Below are 17,081 nucleotides of genomic sequence, written 5' to 3' on the forward strand. Positions count from 1 at the left end.
TATTTATTCAAATAATTAAAAAAAAAAAAAGTTCATTTACCTGTTACTACCACACACCAAATCCGGTTGTTGATACTTCCTGGCTTGTGTAGCCACTAGGAAACAAAAGCTCAACACTGCGCCCTAGCATCCTGGAGCACTTCTGTTGTCTTTTGTACGTGATTCTGAGTTTGTACGTGCTTCTGAGTTTTTACGTGTTTTGGAGTTTGTACGTGCTTCTGAGTTTTTACATGTTTTGGAGTTTGTACATGCTTAGGAGTTTGTACGTATTTTGGAGTTTGTACGTGCTTTGTCTCTAAGGGCCACCATAAATATACTTTATTTATTCACTCCACATAAAATGTAATAAATAAATCATATAATACAAAAAACAACTATTTACATTTTAATTTTTTAACTATTTAAACTATTTTAACTATTTATTTTTCAGCTTTTTCCTTTTAAACAAATTTGCAAACCAAAACACAATTAAATATAAATTAAAATATTAAAACAAAAAGAAGATGCACATTCTCTGTCATATGGGGCTGCATGATTTCTGAATCCTTTATCATCTGCAACTGAAAATAGTGGATGATTACTATACCTTTCTAATGTTGTTGTCCCTCGCTTTCTTTCTCTCTGGCTCTGTTCCTGTGCTACTGCGAGTGTAAGTAACGCCCCTCCCCCCTCTGCCCAGCGCAAAGTACAGGCCGCGCATGCGGAGTTTAGCGGAAAAAAGGGCGAGAGAAAGGGTGAGAGAAAGAGAAAAAAAAAAACTCACGACTCCCACTAAGGAGCCGGTTCGCGTCGTTCACTTCAAAGAGTCGGATCTAAGAGCCATTTCGTTCGCGAACGACCCATCACTACCAAGCTGACCAATTGTCAAACTTTTGGAATACGACTACGACGTGTAGCGCACCGTGTTCAGCTGGAAAATTCAAAAGGGTTTGGTAAGAAAAAAAAAGAAAAAAATTATTAAATATTTTAGAGAAGTAAGCTATACGCGAACCCGGCGCCAAAAAAAAAACAAGGCTGACTTTCTTTTTTGTGTGAAAACCTAGAAGTTGCATTATGGATTCGGGGAAACACCCATGCGCTCCACCAGCGGGATGGTCCAGTGAGAAGTCCTCCATGGGCCAAGCGCCCCCTCCACCCTACCAGGACGAGAGTAACCCTGGCCCTGGATATCCACTGCAGGTAACCAGCACATTTAAAGACACATTTTTTAAGACAATCTAAAAAAAAAAAGAGAGAGAGAGGTATTTAATCCAATAAAAACGTTAGTTATATTTTCTCTATTTACCTATAGACTGCTAAACAATGTAATCATGTAATCAGGACTTTTCCCATCGGTTCGTTCGATTGTGTTATTATGATATTCATCCTGCTGAGTTGGTTAGCTGCATATATATATATGGAGAGAGAGAGAGAGATCTAAAGACGAGGTAAAATGTACTCCTTCTATATTTAACCTCTCTCAACAACAGTCTCGTTTTTCCATAAATCACTTATCCAACCCGTTTTTCCACTTCAACCACCTGTTTCGTTTGCAGTGGAAATGAGTTGGTCTTATTTCACCTCTGTGTCCTGCAGGGTTATCCCGCGCAGCCTGCAGGAGTAGGATATGGGCAGCCTGCAGGAGTAGGATATGGGCAGCCTGCAGGAGTAGGATATGGGCAGCCTGCAGGGGCAGGATATGGACAGCCTGCAGGGGCAGGATATGGACAGCCAGCTCATCCCATGGGTGGACAGTACCCTGCACCTCAGCAGGGTACTGTCGTGGTCCAGCCCACAGTGTATGTGGCTCAGGGTCCTCTAGCTAACCCTGTCAATGACTACTTGGGCTACTCCATCTTCACCATGTTGTGCTGTTGCCTGCCACTTGGAATTGCTGCCCTTGTCTTCTCCATCTCGGTGAGTCTCAAAAAAGTTGAGAGAAGTTTTTCATTCTTCATGGACTGTTGCACTGCAATAAATACACATCACAAAGCTGTTTGTTTAAGGAGATGAGATGATACCTAAAGAATTCCAAGAGTTCTAAAATGAAATGAAATAATAAATTAAATTTGTCATTAATTAATTAAATTTGGGAATAAATAATAATTCTACTAATAATCAAAATAATAAACTCGAAGATTACTAATAGTTCTGGTGGCTTTCTTCCACCACTCATGCTTGTGGTTTCATTTAAAATGTATTTTGGGAGACCTGGCTACATCAAGTCCACACCAGCACCAATTCAGTTGACTGTAACACTGCATCAACTCAGTACCTTGGATAATCTGTGTTGACTTGCTGTTAGATGTTGGGGTCTGTTGAAAAGCCACAGCAAGAATTTACATTTTAAAATAATTTTATGGTGCACTCCAGGACAGGAACCATGAAGTAATTGATTAAAAAGTGGAATAATTAAAGATATGTTTAATTAAACAAATTGAAATGTTAATTAATTAATGATGAATTTAATGTATTCATTTATTATTTACACTGTTTTGTTATTTTATTTTAGCACATTTAGCCCTCCATAGTTTTAAAACATTCTGTATAAAGTTCATTGAGGTATTAAAGTAAACCATGCTGTTCAGAACAACACCTAACACCCACATGTTACTGCGTGGGAACCAGGTTAGAGAACATGCTTAGGTTACCGGAAGGCGTAAAAATTTGTGCAGAGAAAAGGAGAAGTGAAAGATGCAAAGATGTGCAATAACTGTGTGACAAGAATTCACATGGAAATCAAAAAGACTAGGAGAATAAGTAGAGATAGAGTAAAACAGTGAAGTAGTATATACATAACAAACATGCCAAATCCAATGTTGGCACGAGAGATGAGAGCGAGATGTTTAAAAACAAAACAAAAAATATTGTATCCACAGTCTTGAGGAGGGGAGCATGGGTATTGCTTTTTACTTCCATCTGTAACAAATGGCTTTTTAAATGGTTGGTTTTGGACTTGATTGATCTGAATGTCTTTGCAGAGGGCAGGGAGAAGAGTAAGTGGTGCCTGCATTGGATGTGGTCCATCATAAAACAGCTGGCTGTCTTTTCGAGTCAGCAGGTGTGACTTTCACAGAGACAGAGAGAGAGTAGAGTAGATAACCATTGTGGGAAAACTCAGCAGTAAGAACACGCTGATGGTGAAACGCTCTGCAGTGCAAGGGTTTCACTTGCATTTGAAAGAAGGCAGCTGTAATTACCGGCGTAATTGAATATAGACCCACATCATTTCCTCTCTGAGGCACACAGTGAGCAGCAAAGAGGCGTTGTCCTGTAAAAGAGATTATCAGCAACAACCATCCCAGTTATTCAGGGACTAAATCCACCACAATAAGCAGATAGTGAATGCAATATTTACAGGCACGTCCTGCTGTAATCGTTGTTGCTGCTGACGTTGGGCTCTTTGTATTCTGGTAGAGTCGAGATTCTGGCTCCAACACATAACTGTAGATTTGAAAAATTGTCATTTGCAATTAAGAGCAATTAAAAGAAAGTAGGTCTTTACTGAGGGGCTTTAAAGGGACAGAAAAAGAATTTCCGTAGGCTGCAAATAAAAGGGGTCTCAAAGTGAATCCAATGTGCAAGTGCCTTGCATTCTTTATACCAGCCAGCAGGGGGCAATTCTTATGTTTGTGGTATACAGGAATATATGGGGAAAACAGTCTACGGCTCCCTTTATCCATGGTCTCAGTAAAGCCTTTTCTGATGAGTTTATGGTCCCGGTCCCTGGTTTTAAGTGGTATTGAAAACAATATGATGATTATTTTGTAAAATATGGTCATTATTAGTGTCAAGGAGGGCTATAAAGCAGGATGTGCTTAAAGCCATTGCTTTATAGCTGTACTAGAACAAATCTTAGTTTTAGTAACTGTTCAAAGTTACAGCAATTAGTCCAGGAATACAAATATGGAGGTGAAAATGAGCAGAACAGCCTTCTTTAACCCTTTAAAGCCGGTCGGAGCGGGCACGCTCCATTTTCCGTAACTATTTTTAAATCCCGGTCATTTTGGAAATGTAGTTTTTTATCGTCCGGGCCTCAATGAGCCTATACTGGTGTTTTTAAAAGTTATGTTTGACTTTATGACTTTCTGTGTCGTTTCTGGGATGCTTAGGACTCATATTGCACTGCTAGAAATAGTTTATTTTGATGCATATGCTGTTTTTGTTTTGTTTTTTTCAAATTTGCACTATAATATTTATTTTCCTTTTTCCTGCAGTATATAAAAATTGGTGTATTTCAAAAATATGAAGCCACTAAAAATAAATTTCCTGTGGTGGGAAACTATTTAGTGCAACTTTTTTGTATTTACAGTTTTGAGGGATAAGCCTCTTAAATTTCTCTAACTAGAAATATATGTTAAAAAAACAAAAACGATTTTCAATTTTTTGGTAGTTTATTGCACTTTTTTGCAATTTATATAATTACTATGCACTTAATGTATACATATTATTAAAATTGGGGCTATAATGGTGGTATTGATGTATATCAACTTGAAATGCTCCCAAAAATGGCACTACAACATGTAAAAATATGATATAAGCTCTGGCGGACTTGGTTCTATGGTAGGTCTTAAAGGGCTAATGCCTTTTTTTACACGGTCTCATTAGACTGCTACTGCATGCACATTGTCTCTGGAAGTTGTGTTAGTTGATTCTTACAGAAGACACCCTTGCTTCCTCCATGTCTGTAGTTAAAGGCCAAAAATAACCTTACATTTTACTGCATTCGCAGAGACTCCTGGAGAGTATCACTTTTAAATAAAGGTGACTTCTGAAGCTTTAATGTAAATGTTTTTGCCATAGTGACTTGCAATGCACTTCTATGTGACTGTGCACAATGTTTTAGATTATGTTTATTTTTTCATCAGTATTTAGAAGCCTACAGAAACACAAAGCGTGCATATTGCCCTGCATTTTCTGTTTGTTTGTTTTTTTTTAAGCCTTTCTTGAGACAAAGAAAATGACAGATGAAAAAACAGAATCATTAAGCTTTTAAGCTTTTCTAAATTTCCTGTGCTAGGTTTTGTTAAAGTTATGGTTGAGACCATACATGTCATGCTGTGCTAATTATAACTCGCGACACATACCTTCCAAAGCAGCAGATGCTGCCGAGCTGTTATTTTTAAAATGTTACACATGTATCTTTCAGTATTTACATTGTGGTTGTCCACAGTTTCCCACAGTTGCTGTTGTGAACCTAATTAGAATAAAACTAAAACATTTTTTAACCATTACATAACATTGTAGGATTATTGCTTAAAAATAAATAAATACAATTTTTAAAAAGGCATCTATATTGACCAGTGCGGATTACATATAAAAAAAATTAGCATCAAATGCTGTGATACAACAAAGGCACGATAAGATCAACAAACTCTATTCACTAAGTTTATGCTTTAAGGCAGAAGATTTAAAATTAATCACTCAAGGCTTATTTAGGTAATTCTTTTAGCATTTAAAAATAATAATAATGGATTGCATTTATATAGCGCTTTTCGGGACCCCTCAAAGCGCTTTACAATACCACTATTCATTCACTCTCCCATTCACACACTGGTAAAGCCAAGCTATAGTTGTAGCCACAGCTGCCCTGGGGCAGACTGACATTTATGTCTCCATTATGTTGTACAGCATATACAGTAAACACAGTAAATAATAAGCTAAAGCTGCACCTAGTTGATGATGTTCTGTTAGCTTCTGTAAGCTTTCAACGGTCGCTTTTATTGTCACCGTGAATACATGGACAGGACTCGGTGGCGTAGTGTAGATACTGCAGCAAGAGTCGGGAATGAATAACATGCTATAAGGAGCACATTTTAATTTCTATTTATTTTGGAAAGGGATTGTAGATGAAAACTAACAACATAAAATCTGTGTTGAATTCAGCAGGATGTTTGATGGATAATTGCGCCATTATGTTTGTGAATTTTTGAAAAATGGGTGTTTTAATGAGCTATTTTTTTACATTACTTCTGCTGAAAGTTTATGTAGTAGTTTATTTGAGAGATTGAGGTAAAGGCTGTTTTAAAAAAACAAAGCCATAGCAAAATCAAACAGTGTCCTGTTTATGTAAAGGGCACTTATGTAAGGTTGATGATTTGTTGCTCTCCCGAGTCATGCATAGACACACTTTCAGTTCGTGCTGGAAGAACATGAACTCCTCGATGTCTCCCTCGTCTCTCCTGCAGGTTCACACATCCTGGCCCTTGTTTTGTCTGTGCCTACACAAAGTTGGCATTATAGCAGCCCCACCTCTTTCCATTACTATATCACAGCCGCTGGGTCTAACACCTTGTCTGGTGTCTGACTCTTGTAGAAACAGTATCTCTGTGTTGGGGCTGGTCATTTTGGTCTACATTAGACACAATAATGCAGTTCTTCTCATAGACACTGGCTCTTTTGTCAAGCTGAGGAATTTCAGATTGTTGGTGATCACGCGGTCATGAGGATCTCATCATTTTGGCAATATGGAGAATGCCCACTGATTTCTTTTTGTTTTTAATCTGCCTCTGTGTAATCTGTGAATCTCTTAGCTTCAGTACTGACAAATCATTGAAACAGCAGTAAAACCAATTTATGGCATTTACAGCAGCATGTGCCTGAAGACATGGTACACTTGTGTCTTCAACCTGGCACCACCTGCCACACCACATGTGTGAGGTGACAGACACTGAGAGGTGCACAACCAGCAGAATAAAGACCAAAGGTTTCGGTGCACGCTGCTGTTTGTGAAAGCAACAACGGCAGTTGCAACAGGGGCTTAACAGCTTGTGGCTTGTTGTTATGAACAATTTGAAGTATCGGGTGATTCGTTGTTTTTCTATTCTTTCTAATGGAAAAGTTCTGGGTTTTTCTTCCTTTTCTGTGAGCTTTTCTGAATTAATTGCTTTATGACAAAAGCACTGTGGAGCTTTCAGTAGCTCTACATGCCCCCGGGCTTTCCAAAAATCCCCACTTTTGGCGCAATCAGGCTCGAGCAGTCAGTTACCTCAGCTCAAGGGGATTCCCTGCTTTTGTGAAGGCATCACCAAACAGCTCTTTGTTTCCCCAAATGCCAGCATTTTCTTCAGAAGCCCTTATTTACAATGGGTGAACATTCAGATGAGCTAATTCTCCTGCAGAGGGGTGATGTATTTTAACTGGAATTCAAGGTTATTTCCTCTTGCTGACCTTAAAATGTGGCATACATTTTAGTTTGTGTCACATTAAAATGTGATACAAATTTATTTTGGTCTGGCATGGCATTTCTTGTTACTGAACTGTCATGTTATGTATTGAAGTCAAAGTGGAGACAGTTTTGTGTTTAACCACAGAGCTACAGAGAGCAACATAAAGGCAAACTCTGGTCATTGGCTGTAATGTCAGGTACTCTGTAGCATCTGATTGAGCTAAATTTAAATATTAAAGTGTAAAATGTTTGATCAACACTAAAGAAAATTAGATTTGATTCTGTAAAAGGATCTTCATGTAAAACTGTTTGTAGTCACCAAAACCGATAAAGCCAAAGTAAATATTTGTTCCAACAGGACTTTACTCAGATCAGTGTGACCAACTACCTGATAGCAACAAGAAGCTGCTTTTTTGTGTGGTTGTTTTGTTTTTTACATTATATTTTTTTTCTAAAGAGAAATAACCGCTTGTCTGTCTGAACATTACATTAAATTCAATTCAATTCAATTCAATTTTATTTATATAGCGCCAAATCACAACAAATGTCGCCTCAAGGCGCTTCATAGATACAGAGAAAAGCCCAACAATCATATGACCCCCTATGAGCAAGCACTTTGGCGACAGTGGGAAGGAAAAACTCCCTTTTAACAGGAAGAAACCTCCGGCAGAACCAGGCTCAGGGAGGGGCGGCCATCTGCTGCGACCGGTTGGGGTGAGAGAAGCTAAAACTTACTTGAAAATGTTATTTGACAGATGTGAATGGCGTCTTTTCTACGTTCACTCGGTTAAATGAAATAACAGTTGATGACAGGAGAACTGTAGAAAGATGTGAAAAAGATCTAATGAGGGATTATTTTGTTTTCACCATGATAACTGGTTAGCAAGACATTGATTAGAGGTGTGCAGTGAGGTAAGAATTCATCACTGAGTGTACTGAGTCCGGTTTTAACCCTTTCCTTTCTGATGTCCAAAACTTTTGGCATATTTGACTGTAAAAAGTTTATTTATTTAAAGTCATCGCTAACAAATCTAAAAGCCGGCGACAGAGCAGTGCGAAAAGCACATACAATTGTCACTTAAGTAGACGCACAGGTATTTGTGTAGCACCTATTTTTGTGCAGTGTTATCTGAACCTTCACCTGCCACTTAGTTATAATAATAAAATAATTATGATAATGCAGGTAAATACAATCTTTATTTCAAGTTAAATTGCAAATGTAGTGAAGAAAAAAACAATTGGGTTTTTAAAAGTTCAATTTGAGATTTTGTCGTGGTCCTGAGTTGACTCAGTGGTTTTGGTTTTGAATACTGTTATCTTATGTTTCAGATTAATTCTTAAGATTTTCTTGTTCTTAGGGTTTGGTTCCTGTTTTGTATTTTTAGCTCCTGTTCTGCGTCTCTGTGCCTGCCCTGGTCCCACATCTGTGTTCCCTCCCTGTTGCCGTGTCTGATGTCTTTGTGTTACGTTTTCGTGTCTTGCGTTTGGTCTGCGTTGCTTCCTGGGTCTTGTTAGCTCTAATTTATTCCTGCAGTGTTATCTCCTGTTCCCTATCCTCTCGTATTCAGTCTGTGTATTTAAGCCTTGCGATTCTCTCTGTCTGTGTCTTCATCGTTAACGTCATCCACACCTTCTCCGTGTTGTGTCTCATCCCTCTGTGTTCTCGTGAAGTTCTGGTTCCCAGTTCCACTCTCCTAGTCTATGCTTCCTAGTTTTAGTTTCCTGAGTCTAGTTAGTTCATGTTTGAGGGTCTTGTTTTGTTTTTGTAAAGTTTACTTCTTACAAACAGTGTTCTAGCAAATAACGCAACTGTTAGCTTCCAGTTTCTGGGTACATTTAGGTCCACATCCTGCCTGCAGACAGCACTAGCCTTGACAGATTTGTGATTTGGCAGATCATGAAAAACCCCAACTTCTACTGTGGCGGCATAGTGTGGGAAACAGAATCACTTAGATATAAGTCACAGTAATGTCTGATGTGAGCTACAGTAAATTTTGGTTTTCATTTTGTTTTGTTAACCAGTTGGTTTAAAAAGAAAACTATAAAATGTTTCAGGACATTAGAAATAGGCTTTAAATTTCCACTGAGCTGGATTTGATTAAATCCACTGAGTAGTCCTTACCTTTAAATCTAGCCTCTCTTTTGGTCTCCTCTCCTGTCTTTCTTACATCTTTCTCTATCGCTGAGTGAACGTAGCTTACAGCTAATTAGCTAAGTTAAGTTTAGCTAATACAGCAGCTGGACCTTTAGCTAGCAGTCCTTTAGCTGTGAGACAGTTTGTATGTTTGATATTTGTCGAGCTGTTAGAAATGTTGTTAATTTCAGATTTAAAAAGATTTACGGTCGCTCCTCTTCTATGGAGCTAGCCAAATGCTCTATTACTGCAACAACAGCCTATGGACATCTGCACCAAAAATGCTGTTCCAGCTCATTTCAACCCAGTTTAAGCCCTGACTATACTGTTATACACAATGCATTAATTACATATTTTTGCCTCTTTCATCCCTTAGTGTCAGTAAGCATGACTGATTAGAATTCCAATACCTTATTTATTAGAAGGGGGGAATTGTTTTGTTGCTCAATTCAAAATAAATGTGAAATATAGAAAATCTAAACCCTATATAATACATTTTAATGTAAATATTTTAAAGTTGAACATTACTATGTACAGTATAAACAAGATATTACAAGTGAAAATAGTCCAGGTGTCACAGGGAGAAGCTGTAGTAAATACTCCAATAGGACTGGCTTTTGTGTGTGTTGTTTTTATTGTTCCCTCAATTAAGGCTCTAGTCTGTTTGATATCTGGAATGCGTTAAACTTGACGTAACATGTCTTTTTCAAAATGTAAGGACTACAAAGTCCTTTCGGCTAAATGTGAAAGTAAAAGTAAAAAGTTGTGAGAAAAGTAAATGTGAAAGTAAAGTACAGATGCCTGAAAATTCTACTTAATTAAAAAATTATTTGTACTTTAGCTCCCACCTCTGGGGTTTGTACAGCACTTTTCTGAACTTTTACAAAGTGTTTCACCCAGCTTCAAAAGAAGTCAAGTTTACCAGCAGTTTTATGTTCGTAGTTTGGTTTAAATATTTTAAAGATAAAGCCATATAGTTGTAGCATGAAGTGAAACATGCAGGAACTCGTTAGATGATAATCTGCATCCCTTGTCAGTCCTTGTTAGATGGTACATTGCTTTGAGTTTTGTGACAGCAATATCTACATTTCCCCTCAAAAGCTTAGCAGGTGTATCTAATTTAACAGTGTAGTACTTTTCCTTAGCATTTAGGAAAAAATCAACCAGCTTTTATGACTGCCGATTAGATACTTTCATTTTATGGATTGTGAAATCCAACAACTATTCAGCAACATCCGAGCTGTAAATGCCTGGCTTGCCACATGTTTGTGTGTCTGTGTCTTACCCATTGAGATGGCAAAACATTGGGCACAGGCTTGTGTCTCCTGGTAGATCTCATTGCAGAAATTCTGCACATTATAATACATCCCAGATAAGGGTTTTAAAGACCTAGACAGGCTGTGATCTCGAGAGGATGCCTACTTAGTGCACATAAACAGCAGGAGCAGCAGCCCTGGTTACTTTTAAAAAAGAAAACAAGGGTTAAAGAGATTCAGTGTAGTACACTTTTGAAATTAAAAAAAAAAAAATTCATGACTCTGTGCAGTTCTGTTAAAAACTAAGTACACCCTGTTACGGATTCAAATATTGAGGATGGATACAGGAGGAAAACCAAAAATAACCACACTGGTCCGGCCAGGTCTAGTCAAACGATGGTTTAATGAACACACGCGTGGGAGATGGACACCATACAGCAGACAGCATCAAATCTCGCTTCAGACACCACACAACCATTGTTTTATGAAAATCAGGGTATTAGAACGCCCCCTCATGCGTACAGGTGGTACAATACAGTCAATATTGACAACTTTTGACAGAGCAAAGGAACATTCTCTTCTTCTCGAGGACAGACACTGGCTCCCACTCATCTCCTTAGAGCCAACTGTCCCTTATGGAGACACAACACTACAGCTGCAAGGTTTTGCAAATTATCAAGTTGACCTGTGTATAATACGCTGAATCAGGCATGCAATATTAAATGAATGTTGGTTTAATTAACTACCACTACTTAAAAACTTAATGAAAAGATATAACTAGATAAAAAATCATAAAGAATCACATGATATCAGTGTTATGTAAGCGCGTGCAACCTCCTGGGCCCAAAGTCATCCCACACCATGGATCAGCCAGTCATAATGCTGACTGTAGTTTTTGACCTTTATTAACTCGGGCACAACTCTATAATGAGCAACAAACTGCAATGTATAGAAGATGATCATGTTTACACCTGCAATGAGAGATCATATGATTATTCTGACACCTGTAAGTAGAAGATTAACACCAGGTTATAGCAATCACTGTAATACAAATGTTAATATACTGTCAATAGCTTCAATCAATGTTTAATGCAATGCTTGTTAAATGATTCTGATATAATAATGATGCTAATGCTAAAATAAAAAGTAAAACACCCCCTTTTCACCCGACAACCCCAGATTTCAATAGCGTGTAGAACCACGTTTAGTATAGACTTTAAGTCTTGCACATCTTTTGCCTACTCACTTCAGTAGGACTCACTTGCTGTGCTTGAGATCACAGCAGCAAATTAGAGCTTCACTTTAGATCTATGCCCAAATGCTATGGCTGCAAAACAAGCCCAAATCATCACTCCACACCTCTGTGCTTGACAGTTGGTATGAGCTGTTTGTGTTGATATGCCACGTTTGGTTTTCCCCAAACATGGCACTGTGCATTATGACCATAACAACCATCTCTACTTTGTGCTTCTCCATCCAAAAGACATTTTTCCAGGAGTCTTGTGAAAATTCCAAACCTAAGCTTTGTTGCTATCCTATTTTTAGAGAGGAAAGACTCTCTTTGGCAACTCTTCCATACAAGCTGTGCTTCTTCTAATTGTACTGTCATTGGCTCTTGAATTTTTTATTATTATTATTATTGTTGTTGTTGTTGTTGTTGTATTATTAGTTTTTAATTTCTTTGAGTATTGAACAGTCTGACCTTTGGCTAAAAGGTTGTGAAAACATTGTGTATATATATCACAAGTATATACGTGTTAATACGTGTTTAACATAGAAATATGCTTCTGAGTTTCAACCACAAATACATAAAACTGTTAAAGAGCAAAATGCCACTCAACCCCCCTGCTGTTAGCCTTACCACAAGACAGGGTTCGGATGGCTCACAGAGGTGAGTGACATTTTGCGTGGTTAAGATGTGTTGAGGATGTTGTACATGTTCCAGGAAATCTCTAAACTGTTGGTAAACTGTAGGTTGAAAAGACAGAGACAGGACAAGAACATCTGAACAATGTTAACTCACTGAATAAGCTAGCTAAACTACTCTTTGCCCGTCACTTTGCTTTCATTGTGGCAAAACTATGCAGACTTTTTTATCAGCTGCGTTCAGCTGTGCTTGCTGCAATGTTACCAAATCCCATGCAGAAAGAAGACAAAGAAGCAGGACGGGCAGACACACTGATAACCCTCCATTGAGATGGCACACACAGTTTATACCGTCTAACCTACAACAAGGCAAGCTAGTCAGAAGGAAAGGGGAGCAGTGCTTTCAAAGAGCACTTTCTCGATTTTGGGACACTAGTGCATTAGTCTGTATAAGGCTGCTGTTTCTACAAACCAGTTTGGGCTGTGTTTTTATCAGATTAGTTTGTTTCCCTTGGGCCTGCTGTTCTGTTGAATGGACTGTCTAATCCTGTTAGCCAAGCTCCTTCCTACAAATGATCCAGCTGTAATATCACCATAAGAATATATTTTAATGTTTTATTCCTTGGCTTTTGTAGGAATTGTTAGATCAGTGATTATTTTTTTAAAATCAATCTTCTTGCATCCCCTAAATGTAAACAATAAAGCAGAAGTGCCTTAAACGTGCACTTTCCCCCCCTAATTGCCAGCAGAGATGACTCGGTGGTTCTTAAATGTTTGTAGGAAAACAGCCTTTTGCTTTCTTGTGTACAACCTCACTTGATGAGGTTGTGCTCGATTGCTAGTTGTAAGAGTCACTAAATGCAATGTGATGTTTTTGTATATTGTGGCCCCTATTAGTCTTCAAGGCTTCAAGGTACTTTTTTTAACTAATGGATTAGACAAACATTAAGCAGATGTCTCCTCAGCATTTTTAGTGTGAGCTCAAAATAAAGATGGAGGATAGGTGTGGTCCAGTCTAAGTACTGAATAAAGTATGCTAACAACAGCTGGTCTGTTGTTTCCTATTTTATTAAAAGTCCTCTGGTTTCCCACATGTTGTCCCAACATGTCAGTTTAAGTTTTCATATGGCCTAACAGGTTTTTTTGTTTTTTTTAATGGAGTAAATATTGGATTAAAACTCTTGGTAAACTTCTATTTAAGAGATAAAACGATGGGAGTGCTTCAGTAAATATTCTGCAGTGTGGCTCTTAAACAGTAATTGCTCACAAATTACAGTTTACCCATAAGTAGTAATCATCACATAGAGTTCCTGCTCAGTGTGTGCAAATGTCATGGGCCATTTGTTCCACAGTCTCAATAGTCAGCTTGTTTTTAGTAAGTTAAACTTTCTTGCCACACCTCTAACAACATAACAGTTGGTACAGTAATTTAGAGTGTTCTGTGCCATGATTGTGTTTGTGAAGAGTTACTGCTAAGCTTTTGTGTTTCTGAAAATGCATGCATCAGTTCCTCAATATTGAGTTTTCAAATTTTCCAAAGTGAAAAATAATCTTTGTTTACATCATCATTAAGAGAGAACAGGATGCAGGATGAGATGAGATGGCTGATGAGAAAAAATGAACTTGTTGCATGTCCACTACAGAGTAATGCAGAGTGCAGAATCTTAGGATGCCAACAATATATTGACAAAAGGGTTTGTACTAAACTGGAGAACCCAAAAGTCCAACAAAGGATGTAACTAGAAACGTACATATGAGACACAATTTCTTTAGGCAAGGTAAATCTGAGGCACATTAGGGGGAGCAACGGGCAATCTGAAAGGAGGAAGGTGGGACTCACAGGAAACCAATGGGGAATGAGATATGGGAAAACATCACAACGGTTAGAAGAGACAATTAACTGCGAAAGTAAACAGGAACCAAGCAAGCAATGCCGCACAGCAATAGAAATCCCCACAGTAAACATGATGATAGAGGCAGGGGCACACACACTAACACAAATCCAAATTAGGGAACACGGAGGGACACAAGCAGTTCTTACCAGGATACTAAAGCCAAAATGTAACCAAAAACTCCAAATAGGGAAATGAAAACCTGAACCAGAACTCTACAGCAATATACAGAGAAAAACCATGACGTTAAAACCCCCGGTCTCATATGGTGTGAAAAGCTCTGACCCATCATAACATGGGAAATAAAATCTTTGTTACTGATTATAGCATTAACAGGTTAATGAACTGTCATTAACCTGGCCACCTGGGTTGGCTGGAAGACTGTTTACTTAGCCTGGCAGGGCGAAGGACACTGTCTCAGCTGAACTCTGGACACACACACACATACACTGATACACACTCATCCCCCCCTCCCTTTCCAAACGCCTTCGATGCTTGTCCCCTCCCGGGGAAGATGGCGGTCGACTGGACAAGCGCAGACATGCTGCAGGACCAGATGCGCTGTCTACACCGGCTCTCTCGTACCCTTTACCTTCCCCTGTTGCTTGTCTTGTGTTTCTATGGTGTATTGATAGTTATGTGCTTTTTGTGCTGGGGTGAGGTTTTTTTTCAAACTGTTCTCCCACTAGGAGCTCAGTCTGAGTGGAGTTTTTTTTTCTCCTCCTCTCACCTCATGTTATGTATTTTTGTTGTTTTTTCCTATCAGCCTACCTTTCTGACATGTCTCCCCAATCTGTTGTTTGTGTAAGTTTGGTCAGAAGGTTCCTTTGTAAGTGCGCATGCGCCATTAGCGTGCTGCCTGCTGTAACCAATAATTTCCTTCGGGATTAATAAAGTATTCTCATTCTGATAATCAAGCAGGAAAACTTGGTTTGGAATTCTCACTGAGATAATGTAAAATGTCCTGGCTTGCGTGGCTATGCTACTTCTCATTCTTTTTATTATGTAATTTAATCATTTTCTTCACATTATGAATGTTGACGGTTGTAGAATGTCTCGATGTCCAAACTGCTGAAAAACATTACATCTTCCACACCTTTCCATTTTCAGAAGATCAGAGTATATGCTTTCTGGGTTTTTAAGCTCTAAACAAGTATCATCCTGTATAGTGGAGGTCCAACAACCAAGAACAGCAACAACAACCAAATTGCTTTGTTTTTCTTCCTTATCACTTTCAGACTCGGGAAGCCAACCACGTTGGCGACCGGATGTCAGCGGAGCGGAGCAGCAGGACAGCCAGGACACTGAACCATGTGGCTTTGGGACTCGGTATTGCTGGCCTGATCCTCTCAATTGTTTATGCGGTAGTTGTGATAAATGCCGTTCGCAAATACTGATTTAACATCTTTTCTATATTGCCTCTCCATGCTCAGAAACAGGTTATGTGATCATATCAGAAACATTATTGGCTTTCAGGGTGACGTTTTATTGGACATTTTTTTAAATTTGTGGTCCCTAATGCGCTACAAAAACTTTGAAGTTAACCCTATAATGGCATTTGTGTCATATTTGCCCTCTTTCTCATCAACATAATCAATACCTTCCATAATTTTAAAATGTTATGGACAAAATTATTTTTTAAAAGAGTCTAAATTTAACATTGTTGTTAACAAAAAATTGTCAAAAAGTGATAATCAAATTATTATCAACAGTGATTGGGAATTTATTGTTATGATCTTGCTGAATACATCCAAATCACTGCAACCCATTACTCTTCAGCACTGTGAAGACTAACATCTATTGCCAAAGATTCATATTTACTAATCAGTTATTTTGCTTATGATTTGCTTTTGTATGTTATCACGCATCTATTATCACATTTTTGACATGTACGGGGTTTTGTTTCTCAATTTTGATGCCTTATGAATGAGAGTTTATTGTGCTTTCATTACACAAGCAGAATTCATGCCATACAAAGTTTATGTTTCATGATTAAATGGCAAATGATTATCAAAACTGTATTTAGGTTGTGAGATTAAAGTTTGACTTTGAGTTTTGTGAAAGATTTTTGGAAAAGTATTAAAAGTAAAAATGTTTACGAACATTAAAATTCCTCACTGATGGAGACATGTGTTTTGTCCATGCTGAAAAACAGTGGAAGACGAGTCTGTTGGTCATCAGTTTTGCAATCTAAAACAGGATGTCATCCAAAGACTGTTTAGAGGAGTGCAAAGCTTCTCACGAAATCAGCAGTAAAGTAGAAACAGTTGAGGCATTATGAGGAGCAGTTCAGTCAGGCTCAAATTCGCCCTGTATTCAAACTTGTGTAGGTATCACTGGTGTTCTCTTGCGCTCTGTGTTTTCTTTGTAGCCAATGCTTAAGACTGTATACCAAATTTCTTTATAAATAAAGTTGAAGTATGTCATGAGAAAAATGTTTGTGTTGTTTAATTGGATGAGTTTTATCAGACCAGTTTCAGAGCCTTGCCATAGAAACCTTGGGAACGCAACTGTGGAATAAGTGAGTTTGCAGCTTAACTGTTGAATACATTATTTTACAGGTGTTCTGGGCACGTTTTGTATGAGATTTTCTTAGGACTGGTTATTCCCCCCCCACCCCCCCCACCCCCCCCCAAAGTGAAATTTTAAATTTTTGTCAAACATTCTACTTTTAATTAATTTATGCATTTTAAAGAAAACTGTTTCTGTTAATACACAACTACAAAATGATTCCATTACAAAAACAAAATTATCTGAGTCGATATTATTAGCTCCCCCACCCCCCT

The 17,081-nt window shown here is 38.2% G+C and overlaps 1 protein-coding gene across 1 annotated transcript; it reads left to right on the top strand.

Moving 5' to 3' along the window:
* The first annotated feature begins 791 nt into the window (after window positions 1–791).
* On the top strand, window positions 792–15,976 carry si:dkey-33i11.9 (uncharacterized). The gene is made up of 4 exons (XM_006794891.3): window positions 792–932; window positions 1,044–1,179; window positions 1,576–1,896; window positions 15,534–15,976. Exons 2-4 carry the CDS (start codon window positions 1,054–1,056, stop codon window positions 15,690–15,692), a joined length of 606 nt encoding a protein of 201 aa, XP_006794954.2. The 5' UTR covers window positions 792–932; window positions 1,044–1,053; the 3' UTR covers window positions 15,693–15,976.
* The last annotated feature ends 1,105 nt before the right edge of the window (window positions 15,977–17,081 follow it).

This window comes from Neolamprologus brichardi, chromosome 11 (genome assembly GCF_056152115.1).
Source record: "Neolamprologus brichardi isolate AB-2024 chromosome 11, ASM5615211v1, whole genome shotgun sequence".
Taxonomy (NCBI): domain Eukaryota; kingdom Metazoa; phylum Chordata; class Actinopteri; order Cichliformes; family Cichlidae; genus Neolamprologus; species Neolamprologus brichardi.